Source organism: Mastigoproctus giganteus, chromosome 2, assembly GCF_048544385.1.
Source record: "Mastigoproctus giganteus isolate SK-2022 chromosome 2, ASM4854438v1, whole genome shotgun sequence".
Taxonomy (NCBI): domain Eukaryota; kingdom Metazoa; phylum Arthropoda; class Arachnida; order Uropygi; family Thelyphonidae; genus Mastigoproctus; species Mastigoproctus giganteus.
The window spans coordinates 261,822,879-261,848,099 of NC_143576.1; the positions used below are offsets into that span (position 1 = coordinate 261,822,879).

Below are 25,221 nucleotides of genomic sequence, written 5' to 3' on the forward strand. Positions count from 1 at the left end.
AATATTAAGATTAAACTGAGAGTGGCCTATTTCCACGTGCACGTGGCCTGAGTGTTAACTTTAATTTCTCATCTCCTGGCTAGGCTGAGTCTTCTAAAGAGGAGAAGAAATATTTATTGGTAAACTCGGTGATGTACTATCCGTAACTCACCCAAAGGGTATCGAGACATTAACGAAGGATCATATATTTCATGCAATTTACCATTAAATTCTTTAGTGCGTGTTTCTTAAATAGACAAGAAACAAAACACAATTTTGTATAGGATGTTTAGCACAATATCCTATAGAAATATTCTATCCTATATAAATCTTTAGCACAGAAACATCGGGCTACAGAGCTATCAGATTTACAAGAATAATTATGATTTACATAAAACAACTGTTACTTATCAATCACGTTGCATTCATCGGATGTATCATCCAGATATGATGACACAGCCACATGATATTACAGTAACTGGTCAAAAAAAAAACAGAACCTTTCATTCAATATCTAGCAGGGGGCATCTTTTACCCCAATTACAGCCCGTACACGTGGATTCCATTAGATGAGTGATGGAGTCAAGCTCCAATTTGACCATCCTTTCATCAAGATGTTTGTTAACTGCCGTATTGTGGTCGGTACAGAACTAGGGCTGAACATCGAAACAGGACTGAACTCCGAGCGACCATTCAGATCTACCGGAGACAGAGAGACATTTGCCGTGGTCTTCGCCGACCTTCGTTCGATGGCACAAAGAAGAAGACAGAACTACGGAGTTCTCCTTTCCAACACATTCCAGACATTCTCAATTGGATTCAGGTTAAAAATCTTGGGAATGTTGCACGAACCATTTAGACACAATTTTGCATAGTTGATAATTACAGTATTCCCTTGAAAGACTCCATTGTAATCCGAGTGCAAGGTGATATTTTAACACAACCTTCTATCGGTACGAGTGGACCTAGTCTGTACCAAGGAGCATACTCCACGCTACTTCGTACGGAGAAGTACATGTTGGTGTTGGTTCTGTAAAGAATTCACACCTAATACTAGAATTTGCAACTGCATTTATATTTTAGCTTTTGAATCCCTACTTTGATAAGATCTAGGAGATTATTGAACGTATTTCGTATTAAGAAACTACAACTGCCAAATCACTGGAACTGGTGATCTAGTAGGAGGTTGATGAAACCCTCATAATGAGTTGAGCCCGCTCATGGACTGAACTAAATTCTTTCTTTTTGTCTAGAAGACCACCGTATTTGATTTATTAGGGTGTCGGTGAATTCCGTAGGAAGCAAACTGTATTTTGCTTGTTGGCCGAGTTCCTCGTTTATTAGCTGAGTTGGGGGTTATCGTGGACTTTGAAAGTTTGCATGAGCTTCAAATACTGATAAGTGGATTGATTTCATATGAAACGGCAAAATGTTTCAAGATATTTTATTAAATTAGTTTGTTTATAAATATCAAATACATTCGGCCAAAGACACCGCGCATTACAACAACGTAGATCTGGGAACAGTTTGTTAGGGCTGTTTCGAAAACAGGGCTCAGCAATTGCCAAAGAGGTACAGTACTGTAAATTCGCGTATACTGTTCGAATCACAGTGTATGACTTCACAAGTTAGCTTTTAAGTCAAGGTTATTGCAATACTCAATTTCTGTAATTCCTAAATTAAAAATATTCCTTTTATTAAAAGCTCTCACAAGAAATTCCATTGCTGCAACAGCCTACATATTCAATAAATTTTGTTCGTTGATGGGATGATAATACAGTTACTTTAAATACCTCTGTTGATTGTGCAATGTGTTAAAGACTCTTGCGAAATGCACGGTTTTGCGTGCGCATCCACGCTGCCAACTGAGTCACTAATAATTTCGGTTGACGATTGATAATTATATAGCGCTTGCCAAGGTCAGGATGTAATAAGAGATGAATACTATTTGGGTTGCATTTATTGCGGTATTCAATTAATAATAATTTTTCTTTTGCTTGTTTTAGCCGCCCGGGTGAGTCAGGGTGGCCACCAGCACCTCCGCCTTACAGCAGAAATGGTAAGTCTTTATTTAAATGTCTTTTGGTACTCCATTTTCAAGATTACTTTTTCTTCTACAACGCCCACGTAACAACGGGAATGTACGATTTCATACATCGAATCCATCTTGAAACCAACGAATATATTCCCTTTTAATCACAACGTTTTAACGAGTGATTAAAAATGTTTATCAAAAGTGAAGTACTACGCATCACAAAAATATACACTTCTCGGCAAAATATTAAAACCGAACATTGGTATCTTGCAGGACCTCCGTGTACCTTGAATTACAGCTTGGATTTGTTATGATATGGATTCAGCTAGTGGCAGAAAGGCATCCAATGTAATTTTAAACCATTGCTTAAGTGGGACAGTAGTATACTATGTCCACCTTTCACTTTGTAATGCGTCCCCCAAATTTTTAGTGATGTTTCGATCTGGGAATCGAAAGGAGACAGAGAAGGTGATTGATTTTACCATGTTCATTCACCTTGAAAGTGGTTGTGTTCTTCGCGGTAGTTTCAAGATGAGGATGCGGGGTTAAGAAGTTTATCATCAGCCCCCACAGTTATTCTACCTCTCATAGCTGCTAATAGAGGCCACCCATCCTCGTGGATTTGTCATCTCAGGGTTGTCTGTACACTCTATCCTTATTCGTACCAAAGAGCGTCAATCCGAATTAATTGGAATACAATACCTGTTTCCAGTCCTCCATTATCCAGTCATGTCGATTCAAGCACCTGTAGAATCTTTTTTTCCGATATTTGTCTGAAAAGACATAGTTTACGAATAATTTGCTCGTAATCAATGGACACTGCTCTTTGTGGACTAATGGTATTAGTGGAGTCCCCACCCCACGGTTCGGTGGGTTCATTGCTGTTTTCTCTATTTATCAATAATATTGATGAAGGTATATCAGACCTAATGTCTCAGTTTGCAGATGATACAAAGGTTGGCAGGGTTGTTAATGACAGTAATGGCAGTGTGCTACTGCAACAGGATCTAGAAAAGTTGGGCAGATGGGCTGAGAAGTGACAACTGAAGGTTAACATTGACAAATGCAAAGAGCTACATATGGATAGAAATAACCTCAGAGAAAAGTATCAATTGGGTGGTGTTAAGCTCAGAGTAGTGGAGAATGAAAGAGACCTGGAGGTAATTGTGCAGGCAGATATAAAGTTTTCTGAACAGTTCAAACAGACTGCCAGAGCAGGTCATGGGGTCTTTTCAATAACATACAGGAATTTTGCTAGTATGGATTGTATAAGGCAATAGTCAGGCTACGCTTTTAGTACTGTATACAGGTCTGGAGGTCTCATTTAGGAAGGATGTAGAATTGCTAGAACGAGTACAGAGAAGGACAACAAGATTAGTTAGGGGAACGAAGGGGTTCCCTTACCAAGAACCTCTTAAGTTGTGCAAATTGCAGCGTCTGGAGACTAAGCACCTGTGAGGTGATCTTACTGAGGTATATAAGGCCTTGAATGGGTTGAGCAAGCTGAATGCTGATGGGATTCTTCCTCTTTCTCATATTACGAACCTGAGTGGCATAAATTCAAATTGAGGCGACAGTTGTAGAATTAATGTGGGAAATTTGCCTTTAGCCAGCGGGTAGTTGAATGTTGGAACAAACTTCCATTTGTGGTTGTGGAAGTTGACAGTTTAAATAAATTCAAGGAAGAACGGGACAAACTATTGGAGCGAATGGGTCTGCGCGGTTAGCACAGTGGTATCGCCACCGTCTTCCCCACACCAGGTATAAAAGGCCCGGAGTCGGGTCCCGTCGATGACGCGAGGAACTTTAGTGGGCTTTTTTCACTCTGTGGCTGAGTTAGGCGTAGATAGCAAGGTTTTTTTCGTCCAGCAAACAGCCAAATCGACCAGAGAACACACATAATTTACAGACAAAATAAATATGGGTAGATGTAATGAATTACAGGGGACCCTAATATAATAATTTTTTTTTTTTTTTTATTGGAGCGAATGGATGGGTGAAATGTGAAGTTTTTTTTGTTTTTTTTTGGCTTATGCTGTATAAGCTTGCTTTCTTGCATCATACTAATGCTAATGTTAATGCCAACAACCAACCAACCATACTACAAGAAGGCATCCGTAGATGTTAGTAAGAAGATGGAACAGCAATGTGCAATCAATATTTTTAATGAAGCTCTAGAACGATCAATATTCACTGAAGAGTTGCACGAAGATCGGAAATGACGTACTATCGAAAACCGGTGTATGATTGGTGTTCTTCTGCCTGAGATAATTAGCAAATTCTCCCATGTTGCACGATCACAGATAGAAGACAATCACATGAGCATTAGCAAAGTTGAGATGAACAATACCATTTTTTTGAAAGTTGGGAAGTATATTCTGGTTAACCGCATTTCTATGCATGAAACCTGTCAAGAAGTGGCCATCAATGTTGATAGTGTACAGTCCATCATTTACAACCACTTCGGCTTCCGAAAGTGAGAGTTACATTGGGCCGGAACATGCTAATATAGGTTGATCCGATTTTGCCAATAAGATAGTGGCAACTACTCTGAACTGGAGATCATGGACTTCCAACTTCTTGCCCTGACATGTGTTCTTCGGATTTCAACCTCTTCGGACTGTTGAGAGAATGTCTGGCGGAACAGAAGTATTCACATTTTGATAGGACAAATAAAGATTTATTTATTTGGAGAGTACGTACAGAAGACTGCCAGCACGTAGACGAGTTATTGACAAGACATACTATAATCAAATTCTGGGTTACATTTGACTCATTTATATTTTCTTTAATTTACTTCAATTTTTAATAAAGTCGTTACTTTTATCTAGCTCCTTATAAGAGTGAGGTGTGTATTGATTCTTAAATTCCTTTCTTCTCTCTCTCACTTAGATCCAGCTGGCGGCATGAAACCAAGTGCACCAGTGGGACCTCCACCACCATATGGCGCAGGCCCTCCACCACCATACGGCGCAGTCCCTCCACCACCATATGGTGCTGGCTCAGTAGGCAGGTAAGTCGAGCATGGTCAACCATCTCTCTTAAGCATACAAAAAGAACTGTTTATTGCAATGATATGAAATCATCAATAAATATTCGATTATTTAGTGATAATTTGATACCACCACTAAATACGTTTCTGATTAAATTTACCAATTTCAATTGCAGCATCCAATCGTGGCAAGTTTTTCATCCAGCCATTCACTAACAATTAATTTGATTCAGACTGTTTTCTGATGAATTCCTTCTGATATCTCACAGCTTGTTTCTTTTTGCTTTTTAGTGCTCCAGCTTCTGGAGTTGGCTGGCATCAGCCGCCCCCTCCTCCTTATCCAGGTGAGTAAATAAGCCATTGGCGATGAAAGTTATATGTGGGAGCAAGGAATCTTGCTTTATAAAGTGTATATGATTCAAATTCATACAAATAATTTTGTGCATATCATTTATACTTTACCATTAATTTAAAGATTTCTATATCTTTGTTATCAATTTCATCCTTAGGTGGCGCACCTAACTACGGTGGAGGCCCTGTTATATCTGGAGCGTGAGTACAAAATTGTGTTCCATTATTTTGACTCGCAGATTCTACCACAGTTGTTTTTTTTTTAGGAAGAAAGTCCTGTCTCTTGATAATCAAAGAAAACTCTTTTTCCAATTTTCTTAGTCGTGTACAACATTTAGAATTTTTAAAGATATTTTTTAAGAATTAGTTTTGTATTTTTTTAAGACAAAACTGCCTTACTAAACCTCACAATAATAAAATCTGCGATTACCACATTTTTCTTGATAAATCATCCTATTCAGGACAAAAAAACATATATATTTTTTTTTTATTTTTGGATATTAGAGCCACTTTTGGTACTAGGCCCGTGAAGAAGCCCCTTCATGAGACCTCTCGTTCTTGAAGAATCCAAATTTGCTTTCATAATTTGTTGTATTTTGATTTTTTATATTACTTTGTAACGTACTGGTGGTCAACATTAAAGTGTTTTTCCATTTACAGGTGTCTGTAGCGCGATCAAATTGAGAAAATGCAGAAATGTGGCAGAGGAGTTCTTCGGAGGTGCGAAAGAAAAAGAATTGGTTCCAAAAATAGCCACCAAGGGGTCCTTATGAGCGATTTGCATACCCACCCAACTCGCGCATAAAATTTCAATGGAAGGTAAGATAAAGATAAGGAAGGGGCCAAATCCCTCAGAAAAGAGCGAGTTGAGGATATTGTTGCATACCCCACTGCTGTTTGGAAAGATTAATGGACAGTGATATACCGGTATCAGCACCAGAAGGGAGGGCCAGTGCACGTAGATAGCAACGTAGCTGGATACCTGGTATGTGGCAGTATGGAAGATGTTGTTTAACGTTTTTCGCTTCTACCAATGCAAATTCATTTCAAGTGGTGATGCCAAAACTCAACTGACATTTACTCTCAACTTCATTCAATGCATGAATGGGGTAAACACTAAATGATTATGGAATATCCTTTGAGGACGAGGCCCATTTCCACTTGAACGGGACTTGATTTTTTGTTTATTGTACTGGTCCCAGCCAGCTTTCCCAGCAACTCCGCAACCTATTTACAATGCTGTACCACTGAACAACGTTGATGAACAATTATCTCAGATTCTCTCATAGATGGTCAGTTCGTTCTCAATGTAATGTTCATATCACAATGCAATATAATGAAGGTATCTGGCACTGTAACGCCCCAACATAAAGTTGTGAGATCTCCAAGGATCAAAATCTGAAGGATTAGGGTCACCGAGTCACCCCCTGTAATACAGGAACTTTCTGTACATGCAGGCCTTGTAGGTGGCGCAGTGGTTATAATCACTGTCTTGCCCCTCACCGTGCGGCAAAGGCCCGGGTTCGGGCTCGAATCCTGTCAATAATGCGAGGAACTTTTATGGGCTTTCTTCACTTCGTGGCTGTGTTAGTCGATCTCAGCCGAGGCTAGCAAGGTTTTTCTTTTCTTCCGGAAACTTGGGTTTTTATTTTAGCAAAAGAAACAAATCGACCAGAGAGCACACGCAGTTTACAGACATAATACACACGGATGGATGCAACTCTAATAGCACTTAAGATGGCTGTATAATGTACTTTCATGACTATCTTCATCAGCAGCCGCATGTTTTTTGAAGAAAACACGTCATAGTGGACCAGTAATGTGTTTAATTACCACCAACGGTACCGAGCCATGTTAGGAACAGTGGTAATTACTCAACTACAAGGATAGCACCGCGTGGCATATTTGTTATTATGTTCTGCAATTGCCCTGCTGTCACGCAGTTTGAACTTCTGTTGGACCATAACTGTGACCCCATTGAGACGTGCCATTTGTTGCCGATAATGCTGTTACATGAAAACTGACAATATTATCTTAATGGTGTTAATGGAGTGTTCATGCGCAGTCACACAGATCATGCAACAGGTTAATGCACTTGGTGTTCAATTTAGGAACTAATTGTTTTTCGTGTAATTGTCTTACGCATTCTCCGTAGAACATACACGAAAAAGCTGGTTGAGTTTTCCAAATTACATCGCGCTCCAGACAGTTCTAAATAGTAATACTTTAATTTTGGCCACCTAGTATATACACACACACTCCACTCTCTTAATTTTCTTGTTTCTTCTTGCAGGAGACCAGATGCGGGAGTGAATTGGCAACAGCCTCCTCCATACGGTAAGTATCAGTTATTTGGATTTCTTGTCTAAATAATTAAAAGTTAAACATAAGCAGGGTTGGTAAAACACTCCTCATATCGGGCAACCTTGGACTGATCACTGTTTATCATTAACAATGACTCTTGTTATACTTCGGATTGCCGGATTTGATGGGTTGTATTGTGACCACAATTTCAGGCGCATCAAACGTAAAGCTATCCTGTAAAATAGTTTTCGTTCGATGTTTTCTTTAGCAAAACAGAAATTTCGACAATTTAATTCGTGGAATCGGAGCACCACCGTACAGCCACTCAAGTTTCGGCGAATTACCGGCAGATGGCAGGAGACTATTTCCAAGAAAGGTCTGAAAATGTCGTTTGATGATTGCAGAGTGGCCTCAAGTCACGCTGTAACTGCGAATCGTTGCGTGAGTTGCATAAAGGAAGATTTTAAAAATTAGAACAGACTGTGAGGGAAATGTTACAGGTTTACAGAGACAAGTGTTTGAAGAAAACTAAAATTTTCAAGGACTTGCAATTGTCATTCTTGGACACATTCACCTGTCACCTATCGGCACTTCGTCGAAACTTCAGTGGCAAGGTACGTTGGCGCTTCCATTCCTTGAATTAAATGATCCGCCTGTATATTTGACTATATCTAGTGCATCTCAGTAAGACAAGCTGTTTAGAACTTTGTATAGTAATGGGGCGTTTTCATTTCCCTTGTAATCTGATTTCCTCTTTCTTTAATTTCAACAGGAGGGTCGCCAAACGTATATGGAAGTCAGCCATATCCTGGCAGGTAAGCATCCTCTTAATTGATCACAAATTAATTGTATTCGCAACTGATTAAAGAATTCTATAATTAGACATCAATTTGTAACTAGCTAATTTATAACTGGACTGATCGCGCAGTATCTCATCAAACATGCGCTTTTACAGGTTTAAAAAAACTTGCTATCTAATCTTCAATGAAGAGTGGAGATGAACGTGTCCTGTTTTCGCTCTTAGGAAGCTTCAAAAACAACTTATATTCCCACCTATCATTGCCAAGCATCCAGGAATTCAGATAACTGCCTTTATCTGACACCGCATTGATGTTTGCATAATGTCCCACACTTGCTGGATATTCGGGGATCTTACCTCAGACAGCCTTTCGATCTCTCCGAAGTGGAAGGTGCAATTCATTTCTTGTGTAATCCCAAGCACTAAACTTTTAGTTCTCTAGAACCATAGTTGTAATAAGGCAGAGTATCCGACCTGCGGCTTTTTAGGCGTCTCTTAGTGTTGTGTCCTCCCACCTTCCCCGAGTTTAAAATGAGCGTGTCACACAGTATAGTTTCATATTTTTGTTTGAAAAATAAGACAAGCATTTCCTTAAAATGACTGAAGGGACAGGAGAACCTGGGCCACAGTAATCATTGATCCTTTGATCATTGCCAACTTAATAATTATTATACGCTGGATTCACTGGTGGCACAAACTCGAAATATGCAAATATAATATCGGATAACTCGGCGAGTGCCAAATGTAGACCCACGTGGGTAGTACAGTTTGTATAATCACCGTCCTCTCCACAGCGGGTGGAAAAGATCAGAGTTCGAATCTAGTCAATGACGCTAAAATCCTACAACAACCAAAAAACCAACCTAATATAATGTTCCAAATTTTTAACTCTTTCTAACAAAAGTTAAAAAAAGTTTTCAATCTTATTTTGAGTACAACAGTTCTAGAACTTGGAATAAGGGTAACGTTTATGTAATTGTGTTTAGATCATATTCGCTGTTTCAATGATTTAATAGACTCATTTAATTGATTTGCAGTAATATGGGAGGAGTGCCTATCGGAGGAGGAGTACCAATAGGAGGAGGAATGCCTATAGGAGGAGGAATGCCTATAGGAACAGGAGGAGGAGTGCCGATGGGAATTCCAATGGGTGGCAGACCGGGTAAGTGGTTTAATTTTTCTGGAGGTGAGGGGAATCGATGTTATGATTTTAACTGTGAAATTATAGTGTACTGAACTTGTGGACTTTGCTGTTGTGGAAAATGAAGAGAGTAATCAGCATTATCTTTTCAGGTACTGGAATAATCCCTGGTGGCATTGCTCTTGGAGGAGCGACTTACATGAACACGTATGTTGAGTTAATATTCTATTTAAATGAAATTGGTCAAATTGATTTCGGAAAAATCGTCTTATTTAATTGATTGTAAACTCATTTTTCAGGTTAATTTACTTAAATTCCCATCAGCTATATTTTTAATCGTTAATGTGAGTTGAATATTTCGCTCTTGCATCTCGTGAGATGCTCATTTGAACAAGGAATGCACAGTGATAAGTTTCAGTTTGTCTCCAATTATTCTCTTAATTTTTCCGTTCAGTTAACATGACTCATTGAAGCTGATTTTTTTTTTTTCAGACATAACTTTGGCAGCTCAGATAAACACAAAAATAAAAGTAAGTTTGTTTGAGTTTCTTACGTACTATTTGAATATATCGTAGTTTTCTTTCTTAAAGAAAATTTTTTAAAAATTATGAATTCTTTCATGTTTAATTTATCTTTATTCAGTGGTTTCCACCCTGTGGGGTTGCGCATTTATTGCAAAGAATCTGCGAAATCATGTGCATACACATAAAGATTCACTGGAAAAAAATTAGAAACATTTTGCAACTGGTGTAAACAAATAATTAAACGTACGATATGCAAATATAAGTTGTAACATGGTGTGATTAAAAGTTTCTTTTAGTATGGCTCCAGGAGAAAGAGCGTCCAGTAAGGCTCCTGGAGAAAAAGCTCCTAGAAAAGTTTTTTCATTAAATAATCTTGCGAAATTTCAATATCATTAATTACATATTTTTTAACTTCGCTCCCACAATTTCCCATTGCCACAAAAGGCTTTTCATTTGTAAATATCGATGAAAAATAACTGTTGAGTTCATCTGCAACGGCAGCTGGTGTATTTATTACTGTCCCCTTTCCCTTACGTCAAGGTCCGATCTGGTTTGCCCTGCTCTTCTTGGCATTTATATATATGAAGAATTCCTTGTTCCCCCCCCCCCCCTTTGCTCTCATAAACTGCCTTTGCCTGTCGAACCTTTTCTGTGGCTCTATTACACATCACCTTGTAGCTGTTATAGGCTTCAGTACTTTTTATTGCTCTGTAACCTTTCCATGCCACCTTTTTCTGTTCAAGTAATGTGGCAACTTCACTATTCATCCAACTTGGAACTCTCCTCGTGGAGTATTTTTTTAAATGGTAAATACGCATTCAAGGCATCTGTGATTAATGTTTTAAAAGCGTACCACAGTTCAAATGTATTCATTCTCTGCACGATATCTGCCCAGTTAATGGAGGCCATGTAGTACCTGAAGGCATCGTAATTTCCTTTTCTGAAATTAAAACCAATTCCTTTGCCTTTTACTACTGTTACCTCTCTCTCTCTCTCTCTTCATCATCCACCGTAGAACTCCGTGATCACTTCCTGCTACTACTTAAGCGGCTGTATGTGGTATTTTGGTATGGGGAATGTTTCTGTTGGTACCGATTCGGTTCGCTCATACTGTTAGAACGTCGTGTTACTTCCAGTGAATATCTTTATCGTATCGGACCAACTTCACCCTGCATGCTTCATTTTAACCCTGATTGCGACGGGCTCTTTCAAGGCAACAACACAATTATCCACTTTGCAAAAATTACATCTGAATGGTTCGTGGAACATTCCCAAGGTTTCCATCATTTACACTAGCTGCCTAATTTTTCTGATCTGAATCCAATGAGAATGTCTGGGATACGTTGGAAGGGGCGTATCTGCTTCGTAATTCTCTGTCGACCACAAAGCAGCAGTTGCCAAATATTCGGTGAAAGAATGGTCAAATGTGGAGCTAGAATCCTTCAGATACCTAGTTCAATCCATGTCAAGACATGTGGGGGCTGTAATTAGGACAAAAGGTTGTTCTACTAGATATTGAATGAAGGTTTATAAATTTTTGGCCAGTAAGCGTATCTGAATAAATAATGTCTCCAACGTGTGCGCTATTATTTTTAAAAGATGCTGCTATAAGAAAACTGTCTTGTACTGTTGCAATAAAACCAACTTATATTAAAACTATCTTGGGAGCAGAAAAAATTTGTTGAAATAATTGTCCATCACATTCTAAAAGGTTGGGAATCACTGCTGTTGAGGTTCGAATGACGAATTTTTGATTTGGAATTTATTTTCTATTCCAGGATAATGGAATAGAAAATTTTCTTACACTGATAAAAATGAAATCAAATCATAAAAATGATTTGAGATGAACGTTGTGCCACGGGAACAACGTTCATCTTAAATAAATAAAATTCGACTGAATAATTAACCTCAAATGATTTATTTTTCCCTGAGAGCCGCGCTTGCCTTTCACAGAAAAGTCATTTGATGGCGGGAGTACAACTACAACGGTGGACATTTTGGGCTAACCAATATAATGAGGCTGATCGGTGGAAGTTTTACGAGAAGAGAAGTTTATTGTATTCGTTTTGTTTTTTAGAACGAACCGGAGCATGAGAGGATGCATTTGTCTTCTTGGCAGCTTAATTTAGACGACCTTGGAGTCTGTTTCTTGTTATCCTCCTCCTTCGCAACTCCTTTACCGACTGATCGATGAGTTCACGCTCATCGATCGCTTGGTAATCCCTAATAGTGAGGTCTTTGTTGAATCAACAACATAACAAAAAAATGCTCCCATTTTAGTTTGAAAAATGCGATCCAAAAGTTATATAAGGGTTCCATTTCAGAGGCAATTTTTTGTCCATCAACTGTATGTTTCTGATGAAATAACTAGGCAATTGTCAGCATGGCTCCATTCGTAAGTTTTTTCTAGGACATTATTTAAACTTCGATGATTAATGACTTCTATAGAATAAAACTGAAGGGAAAGTAAAAACGCTTTTAGAAATCCTTGAGCCGACCGGTCTAGCCGGGTGGGTAAAGTGCCTGCCTGGCAACCAAAGGTCGGCATAGTGGCATAGTAGTATTTAGGTTCAGGCGCCACCTGTGGTTTCCCACATCTGCACCATATGTACTCTGTGATGAAATGCAGAACTACTGCACAGCCAGAAAAAAAGTGTAATGTCTGGTTAATGTAGTATTGTGCTTTGTTCTGTTGTTGTGTCTGGCTGCTTGGCCGCGGGGCCCCTACTGGGACTCCACGTTGCCCGCCACAACCACTGGGAGGTGAGCCAGGCTGCCCATTATACTCTGGCTGCCTCTGCCAGGGTTGCCTAAGCTTCCTGACAGAAGCGGCAACCAAAGGTCGCTGGTTCGAATCCCGCCTCGGGCTTGGATAAGAGTAGAAAATGCAAAAACTTTGGGAGGTGCATTATGGCCACAGAAGCCAGTGCGCCAACAACTAACAAAAAAAAAAAAAAAAATCCTTGAAATTTGCGTGGATTTAGAGAATGCTACATTGGTAGAGAACATGATACCATCCTCAAATCTTTATAAAGTGGAGATAACGAGTTGAAAAGAACAAGTTGCCAAAGAGGGAAATAAAACGAGCTGAATTACGACTGAAACTGTTTATTAAGTGAATATTTTTTCTCTGCTTCTCCAGTTAAAGTATTTTACGCTACACTGCTCGAAAAAATTAACAGAACACCTCGAAAACGTGGTGTAACTCGTGCAGCTTGTAATAAAGCGGGACATAATTTGATACGGTGGTGTATCATGGAACAACGATGAAATAAGGAGACAGCGACAAATTTCAGACAGGGATATGGGACATTTATAGGAGTTGCATAAGAATTACCAAAAAAAGTCATATTGCAGAAGTCGATATAAGATGCTCGAAAATGTTCACATGACATCGGTATGGCGAATGATCACCTCCAACGGCTAAATAGGCCTAAAAACAGTGAACCATGCTCAAAATAGCTCACCAAGTGACCGAGGAGTTGATGTCGGCGTGAAATGCGACGCCCAAGGAGGTCCTCACACATGTTCGGTTGAATTTAACTCTCGTCATCGCGCTAGCCACGTTGCAGTTGGTAGACATCTTCAGTTTCAAGGAATTCCTCCATCACTTGAGCTCAATGTGCAGTGGTGTTGTCGTGCATGAAAAAAAATCTGGGCCAACCGTACCCCTAAAAAGTCGCACATAGGATTCAAGGATCTGTTCTCTGTATCTCTGCTCAGTTACGGTACCCCTATCAAAAAGATGAAGAGGGGTACGGCCGTTGATTATTATTCCGCCCCCCCACCTGTCTCTTTCTCTGATGTTGGAAGGATGGTACTGCATTCCTCGTTGTCTCTAGATGAAATAAGTCTAGAATCTGTTTGTAGGCTAAAATGGAATTCATCAGAGAAGAGAACTGTACTCCATTTATCAGAGCTCCAAGACACATCTTCATGGCATCAGTTTCGAGGAGCCCTGCGGTGGCTTGAGGTTAATGGTATACATCTACTGGCTTCCTTGCGTAGAGCCCACTTGGATTGAGCCTTCTTAACACAGTCCGCTTGGAAATGTTTTCACCTGTGGCCACAACAACGTCAAGAGATAGTTGATGGCACGATATTGGTGGGTTCCGTCTCGCTGTTAGAGCCAGAAAACGGTCTGGCTCTGTAAAGTGGTAGATCAATTTCTATTGGATACTCGGAATTTTCGTGCCAAATTTCGTATTATGTCAAATATTCGCCTTCGGTGACACTGTTCACAACAAAAAATGTGCACGAAAAACATTTGTTCTGCTAATTTTGTCGAGCAGTGTATCCGAGCTGATTTAATTCGTGTAAGTTTGAACTCGGCCATGAAAATGCATTGTTCATCGATGTTTCCGCTGGAGTATATTTTTATTTTCCCAACCACTGTATATTTCATGCGATATCCTATGTTTAATAATTTCCTCGGTAACATTCGTTTCTGTTTTAGATAAGGACCTGATTGGGGCCGCTATTGGAGGTTACGTTTTGCATAAGGCCATGCACAAGAAACCGTAAGTATATTCAGATATTTGTATAAACTGTATTTATTTAATTTAAATATGTTTCTGACAAGGGAATTATCAAAGAACTTCTCAGTCGTTCTATTTAAACTAAATCATCTGGATTAACACATTTCCACTGGCTTTGAAATATCGAATTCAATAAAGCCTATGTCTTACTTCATTATAAACTACGAAGTTTTCACAAAGACACTGGATGCAAAGAATAATTTTGATTGAATAATTTGAATTTGAATAAATTTTGAATAATTTTGCTTTTAGTAAAGCTTTTGATAGTGTCCCACTGGCGGTAAGATACTATGAGTGTTAAAAGGTTGGCTGTTCAGGGATGAAGAACATGCAATTGAATAATAATAATAATAATAAATCTTCAAGGAGAAGAAAGCATTTCTAATGCGATCCGAGTAGAGCATTATCATTTTATGCAGTTTTTATTATCGCCAAAAACATTTCGCCGTGCATAATGGAACCATCTAATGGAATTTTTACTGTTTTACGCGGTTAGAGCTTCCCAAAGAACGTCTCTGAAATTTCAACTGCGCAGTTATCCTATGAGCCCTGGGTCCTAAAGTAGAAAGTTTGTTAAAGTATAGTAATTACATGACGCTGATAGCTATGGACATGTTAAGAAGGAAAATGAAACCGAAATAAATTTACAACTCACCATGATGGCAAAGTACACTGCCCTCGAAGAAGTATCCGGACATATGTCACATTGATGTTGCTGCCACTCAACAGCGTATCGATTCCCTTTTGTCTGTTGTTCAACCCTCGCCTACTTCAGCATGCTTTCTACCAACGAACGATATGCTACGGGTATAGTCCTTCATTCCTCCCTCAGAATAGTGACCAGTTGAACTACCGATGTAGAACGTGATTGTATGGCCCTCACCCGATGTTCCAATTTACTGGTGTTCCACAGGGTTCAAATTACTGCTCTGTTCCACCCATTCCAACTTTGGAACATTCATGTCCATGAATATTTCTCGAACAGCACCGGCAGTATCTTGTTGAAACAAACATGGGTCAGTTGTTGTTATTTGTTTTTTTTTAGGAGCATTAGCAACTAAGGCCATATTGCTTCGGGGACATGCGGTGGTCATTCCCTGACCTTTCTGCATCCTCCATATTTGGTCACGGGCTCGAACCCGGTCTAATCAAGAAGCGTGTGCTACGCACTGCTGCTCCTGCCCACCTGGCTCCGGAGGCGCCCATGGGTCAGTACCAAAGGTCAGTACCATCGTATTCTTCCATGCACTAAGTAGTGAACAGCTTGACGTCCACAGAACTGGATGGTAAATTCTACAAGAGTTGTTGCTCTATGCTGAAATTTAATGCTACCACTTTCATCGGCCTGCCCTATTATTGCCAATCTAAGCACTCTTTTTCATGAAAGTCCATTTGTTTGAGAAGCTAAATTTTCGTGTCCGAATATTTAATCCACGTTTGATTACGTTTGATTTCTTTCAAAATAGTGAGAAGTTTCAGTTAGTTACACATTTTCTTTAAAATATGAAATTCGTTAATCTTTTTAAGAATGGTACTTTTGTCAAAATCGGCCACCACTATTCTGTTTTTTTTTTTTTTTTTTTAGCCCTTTGTGTACATTTCGGCGTTGAAAATAATAGTCCACGACGACATTTCAGAATTCTTGTTACCTTCTTCAACGCTCGTTTTCTTGTTGACACACTACATGCGACACCACATTCTTCAAGCCATTTTAATCGTTTTCCAGATTCACTGTCGTTTCTAAATATACACTGAGTGATCAATGAATTATGACCACCTACCTAATACTTCGTAGGTCCTCCTTTTGTCCTCAGTACAGCAGCTATCTGACGTGGCATCGATTCAACAAGGTGTCGAAAGCGTTCGGGAGGTAGGGCCAACCAATCTGTGTGTAATGCGGTCAGCAATGCTGGTATGGAGGTGATTGGTGTATCCAGACGCCTGATATGTCTTTCTATAGTGTCTCACAAGTGCTCTATGGGATTAATATCGGGGGAGTTCGGAGGCCAATCGATATGCTGGAAGTCAGAACTGTGTTCCTCAAACCATTCCTGCACATCAAGTGCCCGATGGCTTGGCGCATTGTCATCTTGGAAGACACCATCGCCATTCGGGAAAAAGTGTAACATAGCGGGGTGTACACAGTCAGCAAGCAGTTGACGATAGCGAAGACCACTGATACGTTGTTCCACATGCACTAAGGGTCCAAGTTCTTGCTAGTGAAATCATCTCCACCGGCCTGCACATTTCATACCATGCATGAAGAGCGTCATGTTGTTGACGCCAAATCCATACACGACCATCCACGGTGTGGAGTAAATAACGTGACTCATCCGACTAGCACACCTTCTTCCAGTCTTCTAACGTCCAACTTGCATGCTCTTTGCACCAGGTGAGTCTTTTACGCCGATGAACCTTGGTTAGGAGAGGCTGCCGTAGGGGTGGGTCGTCTGCAAGTATAGCCCATACGCGCGACGCACGGTCATACCAGATATTGTTCCGGATTGGCCCATGTTGTATTGGGTAGTCAACTCTTGAACAGTGCTGCGCCAGTTTGTCTGTACTACACTTTAACTACGGCGGCTGTCGAACACCCCACCAGTTCAGCCGTTTGGGAAATCGAGGCAGCAGTTCTTCGAGCTCCCACAATCTGTCCTTTATCAAAGTCCGATAAATCCTTCCTTTTACCCATCACGCTCGGAATTTTACTACCTCCTGAACCACTGACACCTTATCTGTGCTGCGTAGGTCGACTAACTGCGCACTCTCGTACCTCACGTGGTCAACGGGTCGCATTCACTTTTCATAGGAGTGGTCATAATTCAGTGATCACTCAATGTATTTGCCACACAATTTTATGTGCATGTCCTCGTAAAGTCCTACCCAAAACTGATTCTTAAGACAGTACTAACAGACACAAATGTTTAGCATTTACTTACGAAATCCAAACTGGAAATAAATAAGCCTTCTCCCCCCCCCCTTGTTTCTGACACACTTGAGCAATTCGTTTTAAAGATCAGCTTGCCTCTCCCCTCCATTTCGATCCTTTTTCTATTTACTTCCGCGGTTTCTGAGCACTTAATATTATGTAGAGAGCAGCGTTCTATTGAAACTGAATACTTTGATCTCCTCGTTTGCATCAACCGCAGAACACACGATTTACAGGCATATTATATACAACGCAATGTGGCCCAAGTTGCTGATGCGCCTGACACCTTCTAACAAGCAGCCAATCTCCCCTGTTCGCTCCAGCAAAATGTAGACAATTGGAAATCGTATTAAAGTAAGGTTCTAACCTTTCCTGTCGCAATTTCCTCCTTCCCAAAAAGTTAGGTTTTTCTTTTTCTTTCTATGCCCCCCAGGTAGTGAGAAATAGGACGAGTTGTGGACCTCTGCTGGCTATACAGTGACTAATACATATTTCCCCCGTTCCAACAGGAAATTAAAACTATTTTTTTTTTCTTAAAGCACATTCCTTCTCAAGAAGCTTCTCCAAAAAATAAACCAATTAGCGTAACTGGAACGAAAAAGCGCAAACCTGGAATTCGGCATTCTCGTAAACTGAATAAATAAATTAAAAGATTTTTCCCCCTTCTGGATATTTTTCACTTTTTTGCCAAAGTTATGACTTCCAACAGCGCTTCAAATTAACTAACGGTTCATTAATCACAGCGTTCAGTTTCGCGGGCGAATCCACTGGATAAATGCCGAAATTTTTATTTCATTTCCATTCCAGCCGAGAGAGTGCCACCACAAGAGAACGACAAACACAAAACTGATTGTCGGAATAAGCACGTGATTAGAGCTGGCCCCATCTCGCTACTAATGAAATTAGCCCACTTTTCCCACAGAGTTTGTTCAATTAATGAGCTCGTTCTTATACTTCGCTTAAATGAAGTTAACAAAAGTTTTACGCTAATAACTGCACGCGCAATATACCCTACGAAACTCTGAACTTGCACCCCGACTCCAGCGCACAGGAACGCTGCATTCTGCTAATTAACAGAAGTGCCGAAAGTTGTTGTAACAACGGGACTGCCTTAAAATATTCAGTTTTCATTTATTGAATTAATTGTCTAAGACAGAAGTTTGGTTTCGAATTTGAGGCAAAACTGATGGATCAGTCGAAATAAGGAATTCGTTTGATTTTATTGTTGTTGGGTTTTAGGAGCATCAACGACTATTGTGTGTACTATCTGTCAATGTTCTCAGATCGATTTTCTGTTTGCTGGACGAAAAACCCGAGTTTCCGGGAGAAAAAAACATTCTACTCCGGCTTGCGACCGACTAACTCAGCCACGCTGTGAAAGAGGCCCATAAAAATTCCTCTCGCCTCAACGGGACTCGAACTCGGGTCTTTTCCACCCGGTGTGGGGAGGACGACCATCGTACCAACTGTGCTACCAACGAGGGTATGGTTTATAGAGCCTTATCGGTTTAGCAACACCCTTTCATGTCCGAAATTGTGCGCAGACACATAAAATGATATTGAGGGATTGCTTGCACATGTCCCTGTCTTAACCTCTGTGTGTAATATCACCCCCCTAGCTTCTAGCTGTCCAGGGGGTGGCTCTTTGGCAGAGCAATAAACAGATTTAATAATAATAATAATAATAAATTACAGAGAAACCCATTTGCAGTATAGTACTAAAATAGCAACAACGAATGTCTCTATTGCATAATCAAAGCCTCCAATGTTCAAATCGCATCAATAACACCTAAGATACATCTCTATTAAGGTTTTTCAAGATTAAATTTAACTTCAGTTTTTGAACTGAATAAAGTATTTTATATTTCAACAAAAATTGCCTTCTCTTATTCAAGTCATTCCAAGAGTTTGTCCCCATTAAAAGTCTCAAAATCCTGTTAATTAAGTTGTTTATTACCCTTATTTCTGTTATAATTGAGTTGGGAGTCCACTAATGCATAATATAAGGTAACTTTTGTTCTAAGATTTAATTTATTCTTAATGTAGTAAAAAATGTACACATAAAATCTCATTTTTTTGTACAAGTTTGTTATATGCATTATCCAACTTAGACTGTAGTCAATCCATAACCCAAGGTAACAAGGATTTGAGACTTCTTCCACAGTTAGACATTCGCAATTCTGGAAATTCTGATCATTTAGGCATTCATGTTTATGTAATTTAATAGAGGGAGGAATGTCCAAGGTTTTAAGAGGTCTAATTACCAAAAATTGTTTTTTTCAAAGCTGAGTGCTAATTTATTGTCATGCAACCAAGTTTGTAAATGTATTACATCCTGCTGTAAATGTTTAGCCATTTTTGTCAGGTTCTTTCCGATTGTATATAAGATTATATCATCTGCGTAAATTTTTATAAAGGAGTTCTTAATTACTTCGAATATGTTATTTATAGAGATGTTGAACATGATTGGCCCAGCATGTGTGCCCTGAGGTACTCCTCTCTTTACATTAAATGATTTTCCCTTTGTATTTTCTACTTCTACTGTTATTTTTCTCTTGGTTAAATAATTTGCTAGGAGTTGACTGAGTCTTCCCCCTTATACCATATTTCAGTAATTCCTTTCGCAATATTGGGATATCAATTAGGTCATATGCTTTGGTCCAATTTATAAATAAAATCACGATGAAGTTATTGTTGTTTAAATGTAAGTTAAAAAAGTCCTCTAAATTCTCTAATAATGTCTGTGTGCTCTTGCCCTTCTGATATGAGAAGAGAGAGTTGTTTAACAGTCCATATTGATGCAAATATTTGCTTATATGGGAAAAAATATAATTTTCTGTTATCTTATTTATAACTGACTGTATTGTTATTGGTCTGTAGTTGCAAAAGTCATCTGCTGATCCCTTTTTATAAATTGGAATTACCTTAAATGAAAGTAAATTTGTAGGATAGCTTCCCCACTCTAGCATCCGTGCTATAACCTCCACCAAGAGAACAGAGAACTGTTTTTTGTTTCTCTTTACTTCGGTTACTGTAATACAGTCCAGTCCGTAAGATTTCTTGTTCTTTAACTGTTCTATAATCTTAAGAATCTCAGTATAATGTGGAGCTAAGACTACGCAAGAGTTCATTATCTGAGGAAGCCTATCTTGTTGATTAAAGGTATTTGGCAATAATGAATATAATATCTATTGAGATCTAATACAGCTTTGGCAAACCTATTTGCATCCTCATAATTGTTTGTTTGTACCAGTAATCTGTTCTAATAGTGTTTTAATTTGATTTTCTCTTGATAATTTCTTCCTTGTACTTAACAGGTTATTTATAATGTTCCATTTATCCTTTTGAGTTATCTGCTTATTACAATAAAAAAGTTGATTGTAATAAGTGTTTTTTTGTTTTCTAATCATACCTGTAAATTTGTTTCTGAGTGTTTTATAATTGCGATAATGTTCTATCTTTAATGGACAATTCCTATATTGCCTGAAATATTTATCCCCTTGTAACTATAATTCTTCTATTTCGTTAGTCATCCAAGGTTTGTTAAGCTTGATCCTGCTACTCCTAGTGTTTATGTTGCAGGCTGAGTGGTTTACTTTTCTCTCGATATTAAACCTCGAATTGTTTATCATTTGTATTATCTTACTTGAAAAGACATTTACACTTGTTGTGTAAGATGCTGGCTCTTGCATTACATTAACATATTATCTATGTTTTGGTTCAGTTTACCGGTTGATAAATAATTCTTCTTCGTATCATTTGTTAATTTTATATCTTCACATGGATATTGTTTTGAGTACACATCCACTATTAGTATACGCGTTCTGTGATCTGAAAATTGATTTAATAGTATGTAAGAATTAGCATACTTCAACTTTATATTTGTTATAAGGTGATCTAAACAAGAGCCTGCTGTTCTATCAGCATCCATCCTTTGTTGCCTAGTTATTCCAAATAAGGTATGTTCAAATCCATAATTGTTTAAGATCGCAGAGTATTTGAGCATCACATTATCAGATTCATTGGTAAATAAATTAATATTAAAATCTCCTACAAGTATAGTCTTATCAGCCCGTACATCATCCCATTGCAAAATTGTGTTATCTAATTCAATTATGAAACTGTTTATAAAATCTGATGATGGCTTATAAAAAGCAGAAATCATGAATGTGTTTTCGAGATCTTCTCTTAATAATTTGACACAACAGTTTTCACAAGACTGAGTTAAGTGGTAAACCTGTATTGCCCTAAAGCATGTTCTATAGTATATTATTATTTCTTCACCCCTTCTGAATCTCTCAACATATAGACCTTGTCATGACCTTGTATGTTATAATTAGAAATTTCATCCCTTTTTATGTTAACCTCTTTTAAAACTATACTTGAAATAAATTCTTTCATTGCATTTATATTGCACGAAGTTAAACCAAATTTTTCTTAATGACCTGATATTTAGAGCTACCAGAAAGAACTGATATTTATCAATTATAAGAGCTTGAATATTCGGATTATTTAAAAAATGTAAAGGTGAATTGAAAATCTGTGATTCCTCAAAAAGCATACCTGATGTCTTAATTTTACCTTAAGTCTATATTTTAAGAAATTTCAATTATGCACAATAAAGGAGTCTATTTTATATATTGTAGATCTTTTGAGCTCAAAATTCTTATGGCTCTTGATGATTCATTCTTCTTCACATAAATCCTTCCATGTTTTAACCATAAAAATTTGTAATTGTGGGTTTTCACTAATTGCTTTGTTTCCAAAAACAACTGCTTGAGGTGAGTTGTTAAGTGGGCATATATGTAGATTAGAATATTGATATTGTTCTGATAGACATCATTTGCTGGCAGTCGGATCTCCTTTGTCTTTCTAATCCATTTTTCCTTTACCACACGATTTGAAAATGTCACAATTAGTGTAGGCTTGTCATTTGTTTTCTTATTGTTAGGTACATAATAGTGTACTACTTCTTCTTTATTGTGCTGTAGCTTCGATGCAAGTCCTAGTTACAGGTGACCCCCGCTTAACGCTGATCATTCGTTCCGGAAAAACAGAGCGCTAAGTGAATCAGCGCTAAGCGAGCGCCGCTTTCCCATAAGGTAACATACGTATTTATGAGCTGCGGTCGGTGCCATAGGATATTTCCTAATGAATAATAAACAGTAATGAAAAGATGCACAAATGTCGGTCAAAATATTTAATATTTAAATATTTGCACATATAAAATATTCTGCATTGCATACGTATAATTATGTGGTAACTACTTGCGTATCAAAAGTAAATTTAAAATTCCAATTAAAATAATGAATTTAATTGAATTGATGAATTTAATCATGAAAAATGTGTGGATTTTGAGTTGAACTTTGGCCCTCTTCCAAATAAACTAAAAGGGGTATTAATTTTAAATCCCCCGCAGCGTTACAACCAACAATAAAGTCAACCGATCCTTCGCCGCTTTGAAACCTGGCATGTTTTTTTCTTCTTTCAATATGAAACTTCTTTTAGGCATTCGTTTCCACAAAAGTCCTGCTTCAGCTATGTTAAAAACTTGAGAAGTATAACACATAATACCCCTCTTCAATAATTTTAACAAAAGTTCTTTTTTGAAAGTTTCGGCTCCATGATCTGCACTTGCGGCTTCTCCCTGGATTTTAAATCTATTCAACCAGCCCTTACCAGTTTTAAATGGTTCCACATTTTTTTTTTTTTTTTTTTAGGCGAGTTTTCTTCAGATCATCATATTGGCTAATCTCTCTCTCTCTCTCTCTCTTTTTAATATTTAACTTAACTGAATTCTGCATTGGAATATTATCTTCAATAAAATTAGTCTTTCCATTTCAATCCTAATAGCCGGCCTAGTCCTAGTTGCTTGCAGTGGAACAGCTATCTTTCCCGCTGCAAAAATTAATTCTTTATTTTTTTATAATTGTTCTTACAGTTAAAGTTGCAAGCCCTAAATTATGGCACACATCCGTTTGTCGTTGACCGGAATCGATTCGCTTCAAAACGTCTAATTTAATTTTCAAATTCAGTCTTTTTCTTACATTTATAGTCTTCGTACTGCGCCCAGACGTTGTTGCTTTTTCATTCCTATCAGTCATTATTAGCTCTTCGAAAATGTAACTGCGTTGGTTGAATTAATTACGATACAATATTTAAGTAAACTTTCCGTTAGGCACGATGTCTAATACTCTACTGAGTGATGACTAGACTTCGGATAAATGCATATAACGCAAATATTACAACCAATATACTTGGTCATTTTTTAAAATGTTGATCTCGGAACTACGTAACAAGTCACTGTACTGCAATTAAATTAGCGTGCGAGAAAATTTCACTGAGCGTGGGAAAATTTCTCAAGTCGGCGTGGGAAACGTTTTAATGCTGTTTTGCTATTCATTTTCAAGCTATCGACTCCATCAAATGAAACGATTGCGTTATGTCAAAAATGTAATCTGTAAAAGAGCGTTATAATGATCTGTGACAGCGTTATAGTCAGATACGGGTTATAATATAAGAACAGCGTTATAGCGAATCAGCGTATAGCGAACCGCGTTATAACGGGGGCCTGCTGTACTGTATAACAAGCTCTAGATCTTGGCCCGCTCATACAGTTAATCCTGCTATTTCTACATTATTTGCTAACAACTGCTGCTCTATCGAGTCTATCCTTAAGTTAAGTAAGTTGGAATTTTCCTCATTTTGCTTGAATGAAGCTTCCAGATCCACAATTCTTTTGCTGATTGCAGTGTTGGAGTCCTGCAGTTTACTTATGATTTTTTGCATTTTGTCAAAGGAATCTGAGACAAATGAAATTGATTTCTTGATATCTTCTGATTCTGTCTTCAGGTCTTCCATTTGCTTCTTTATTGGAACAATTTCTATTAGTAAACCCAGCAAATGGATTTTACTGGATAGCTTCCTTAGAATGTCCTCTATATTTAGGGTGTTCGCCTGCTTTTGTGTAACCTCTAAGTCTTCTTTTACTACAGTTGATGAATGAGGAAAATCGTGATATTCTTGTGCCGAGTAGGAAATATCACTTTTTTCTTCTTTCCTGCGCAATATACACCTCCACTGCTGTTTCTTTTGTTTCGCCATCCCCTTATAGGTTGCTTCTTTCAATGAACATCGATAGTGATACCACCTCTAGCACGTACAGCGGTAGGTTACACTTTTTGCATATATTGTGACTCAGGTTTGCAAATCTTTGGAGTAGAGTTATTTTTAACACAAGACGTTTCAGATAATGCACTTGCACTAAATAAACAACAAAAGAAAGAATTTAACAACTTACAAATGGCAAATATTTCCAATTTACTCTAAGAGAGCTAATACAGTAGACATGCTTACTCTTAGCCCACTAGAGGTGGAATGGTACTGATAATAATAATAATAATAATGCAGTTAAATGCCATATCAGACGGAAAATCATACAGACAGTATCATCATGGTAATTTTTCTAGACCCTGCCAACCTTCGTATCATCTGCAAACTTGGGCATTAAGCCTGATATGCCTTCTTCAATATCATTGATAAATACAGAAAATAGCAATGGGCCCAACACCGAACCCTGCGAGACTCCATTAACAACATTAGTTAACGAAGAGCAATGTTCATTGATTT

The 25,221-nt window shown here is 38.3% G+C and overlaps 1 protein-coding gene across 1 annotated transcript in view; it reads left to right on the forward strand.

Moving 5' to 3' along the window:
* The window catches only part of LOC150090434 (uncharacterized), a 70,737-nt gene that overhangs the window by 24,351 nt on the left and 21,165 nt on the right, over nt 1–25,221 (forward strand). Inside the window, exons 4-13 of the mRNA XM_090389883.1 lie at nt 1,986–2,038; nt 4,907–5,027; nt 5,298–5,350; nt 5,516–5,558; nt 7,651–7,694; nt 8,434–8,476; nt 9,498–9,622; nt 9,754–9,808; nt 10,094–10,131; nt 14,582–14,645. Of these exons, the coding sequence (XP_090246009.1) occupies nt 1,986–2,038; nt 4,907–5,027; nt 5,298–5,350; nt 5,516–5,558; nt 7,651–7,694; nt 8,434–8,476; nt 9,498–9,622; nt 9,754–9,808; nt 10,094–10,131; nt 14,582–14,645 (639 nt within the window). The remainder of the gene's footprint in view (nt 1–1,985; nt 2,039–4,906; nt 5,028–5,297; nt 5,351–5,515; nt 5,559–7,650; nt 7,695–8,433; nt 8,477–9,497; nt 9,623–9,753; nt 9,809–10,093; nt 10,132–14,581; nt 14,646–25,221) is intronic.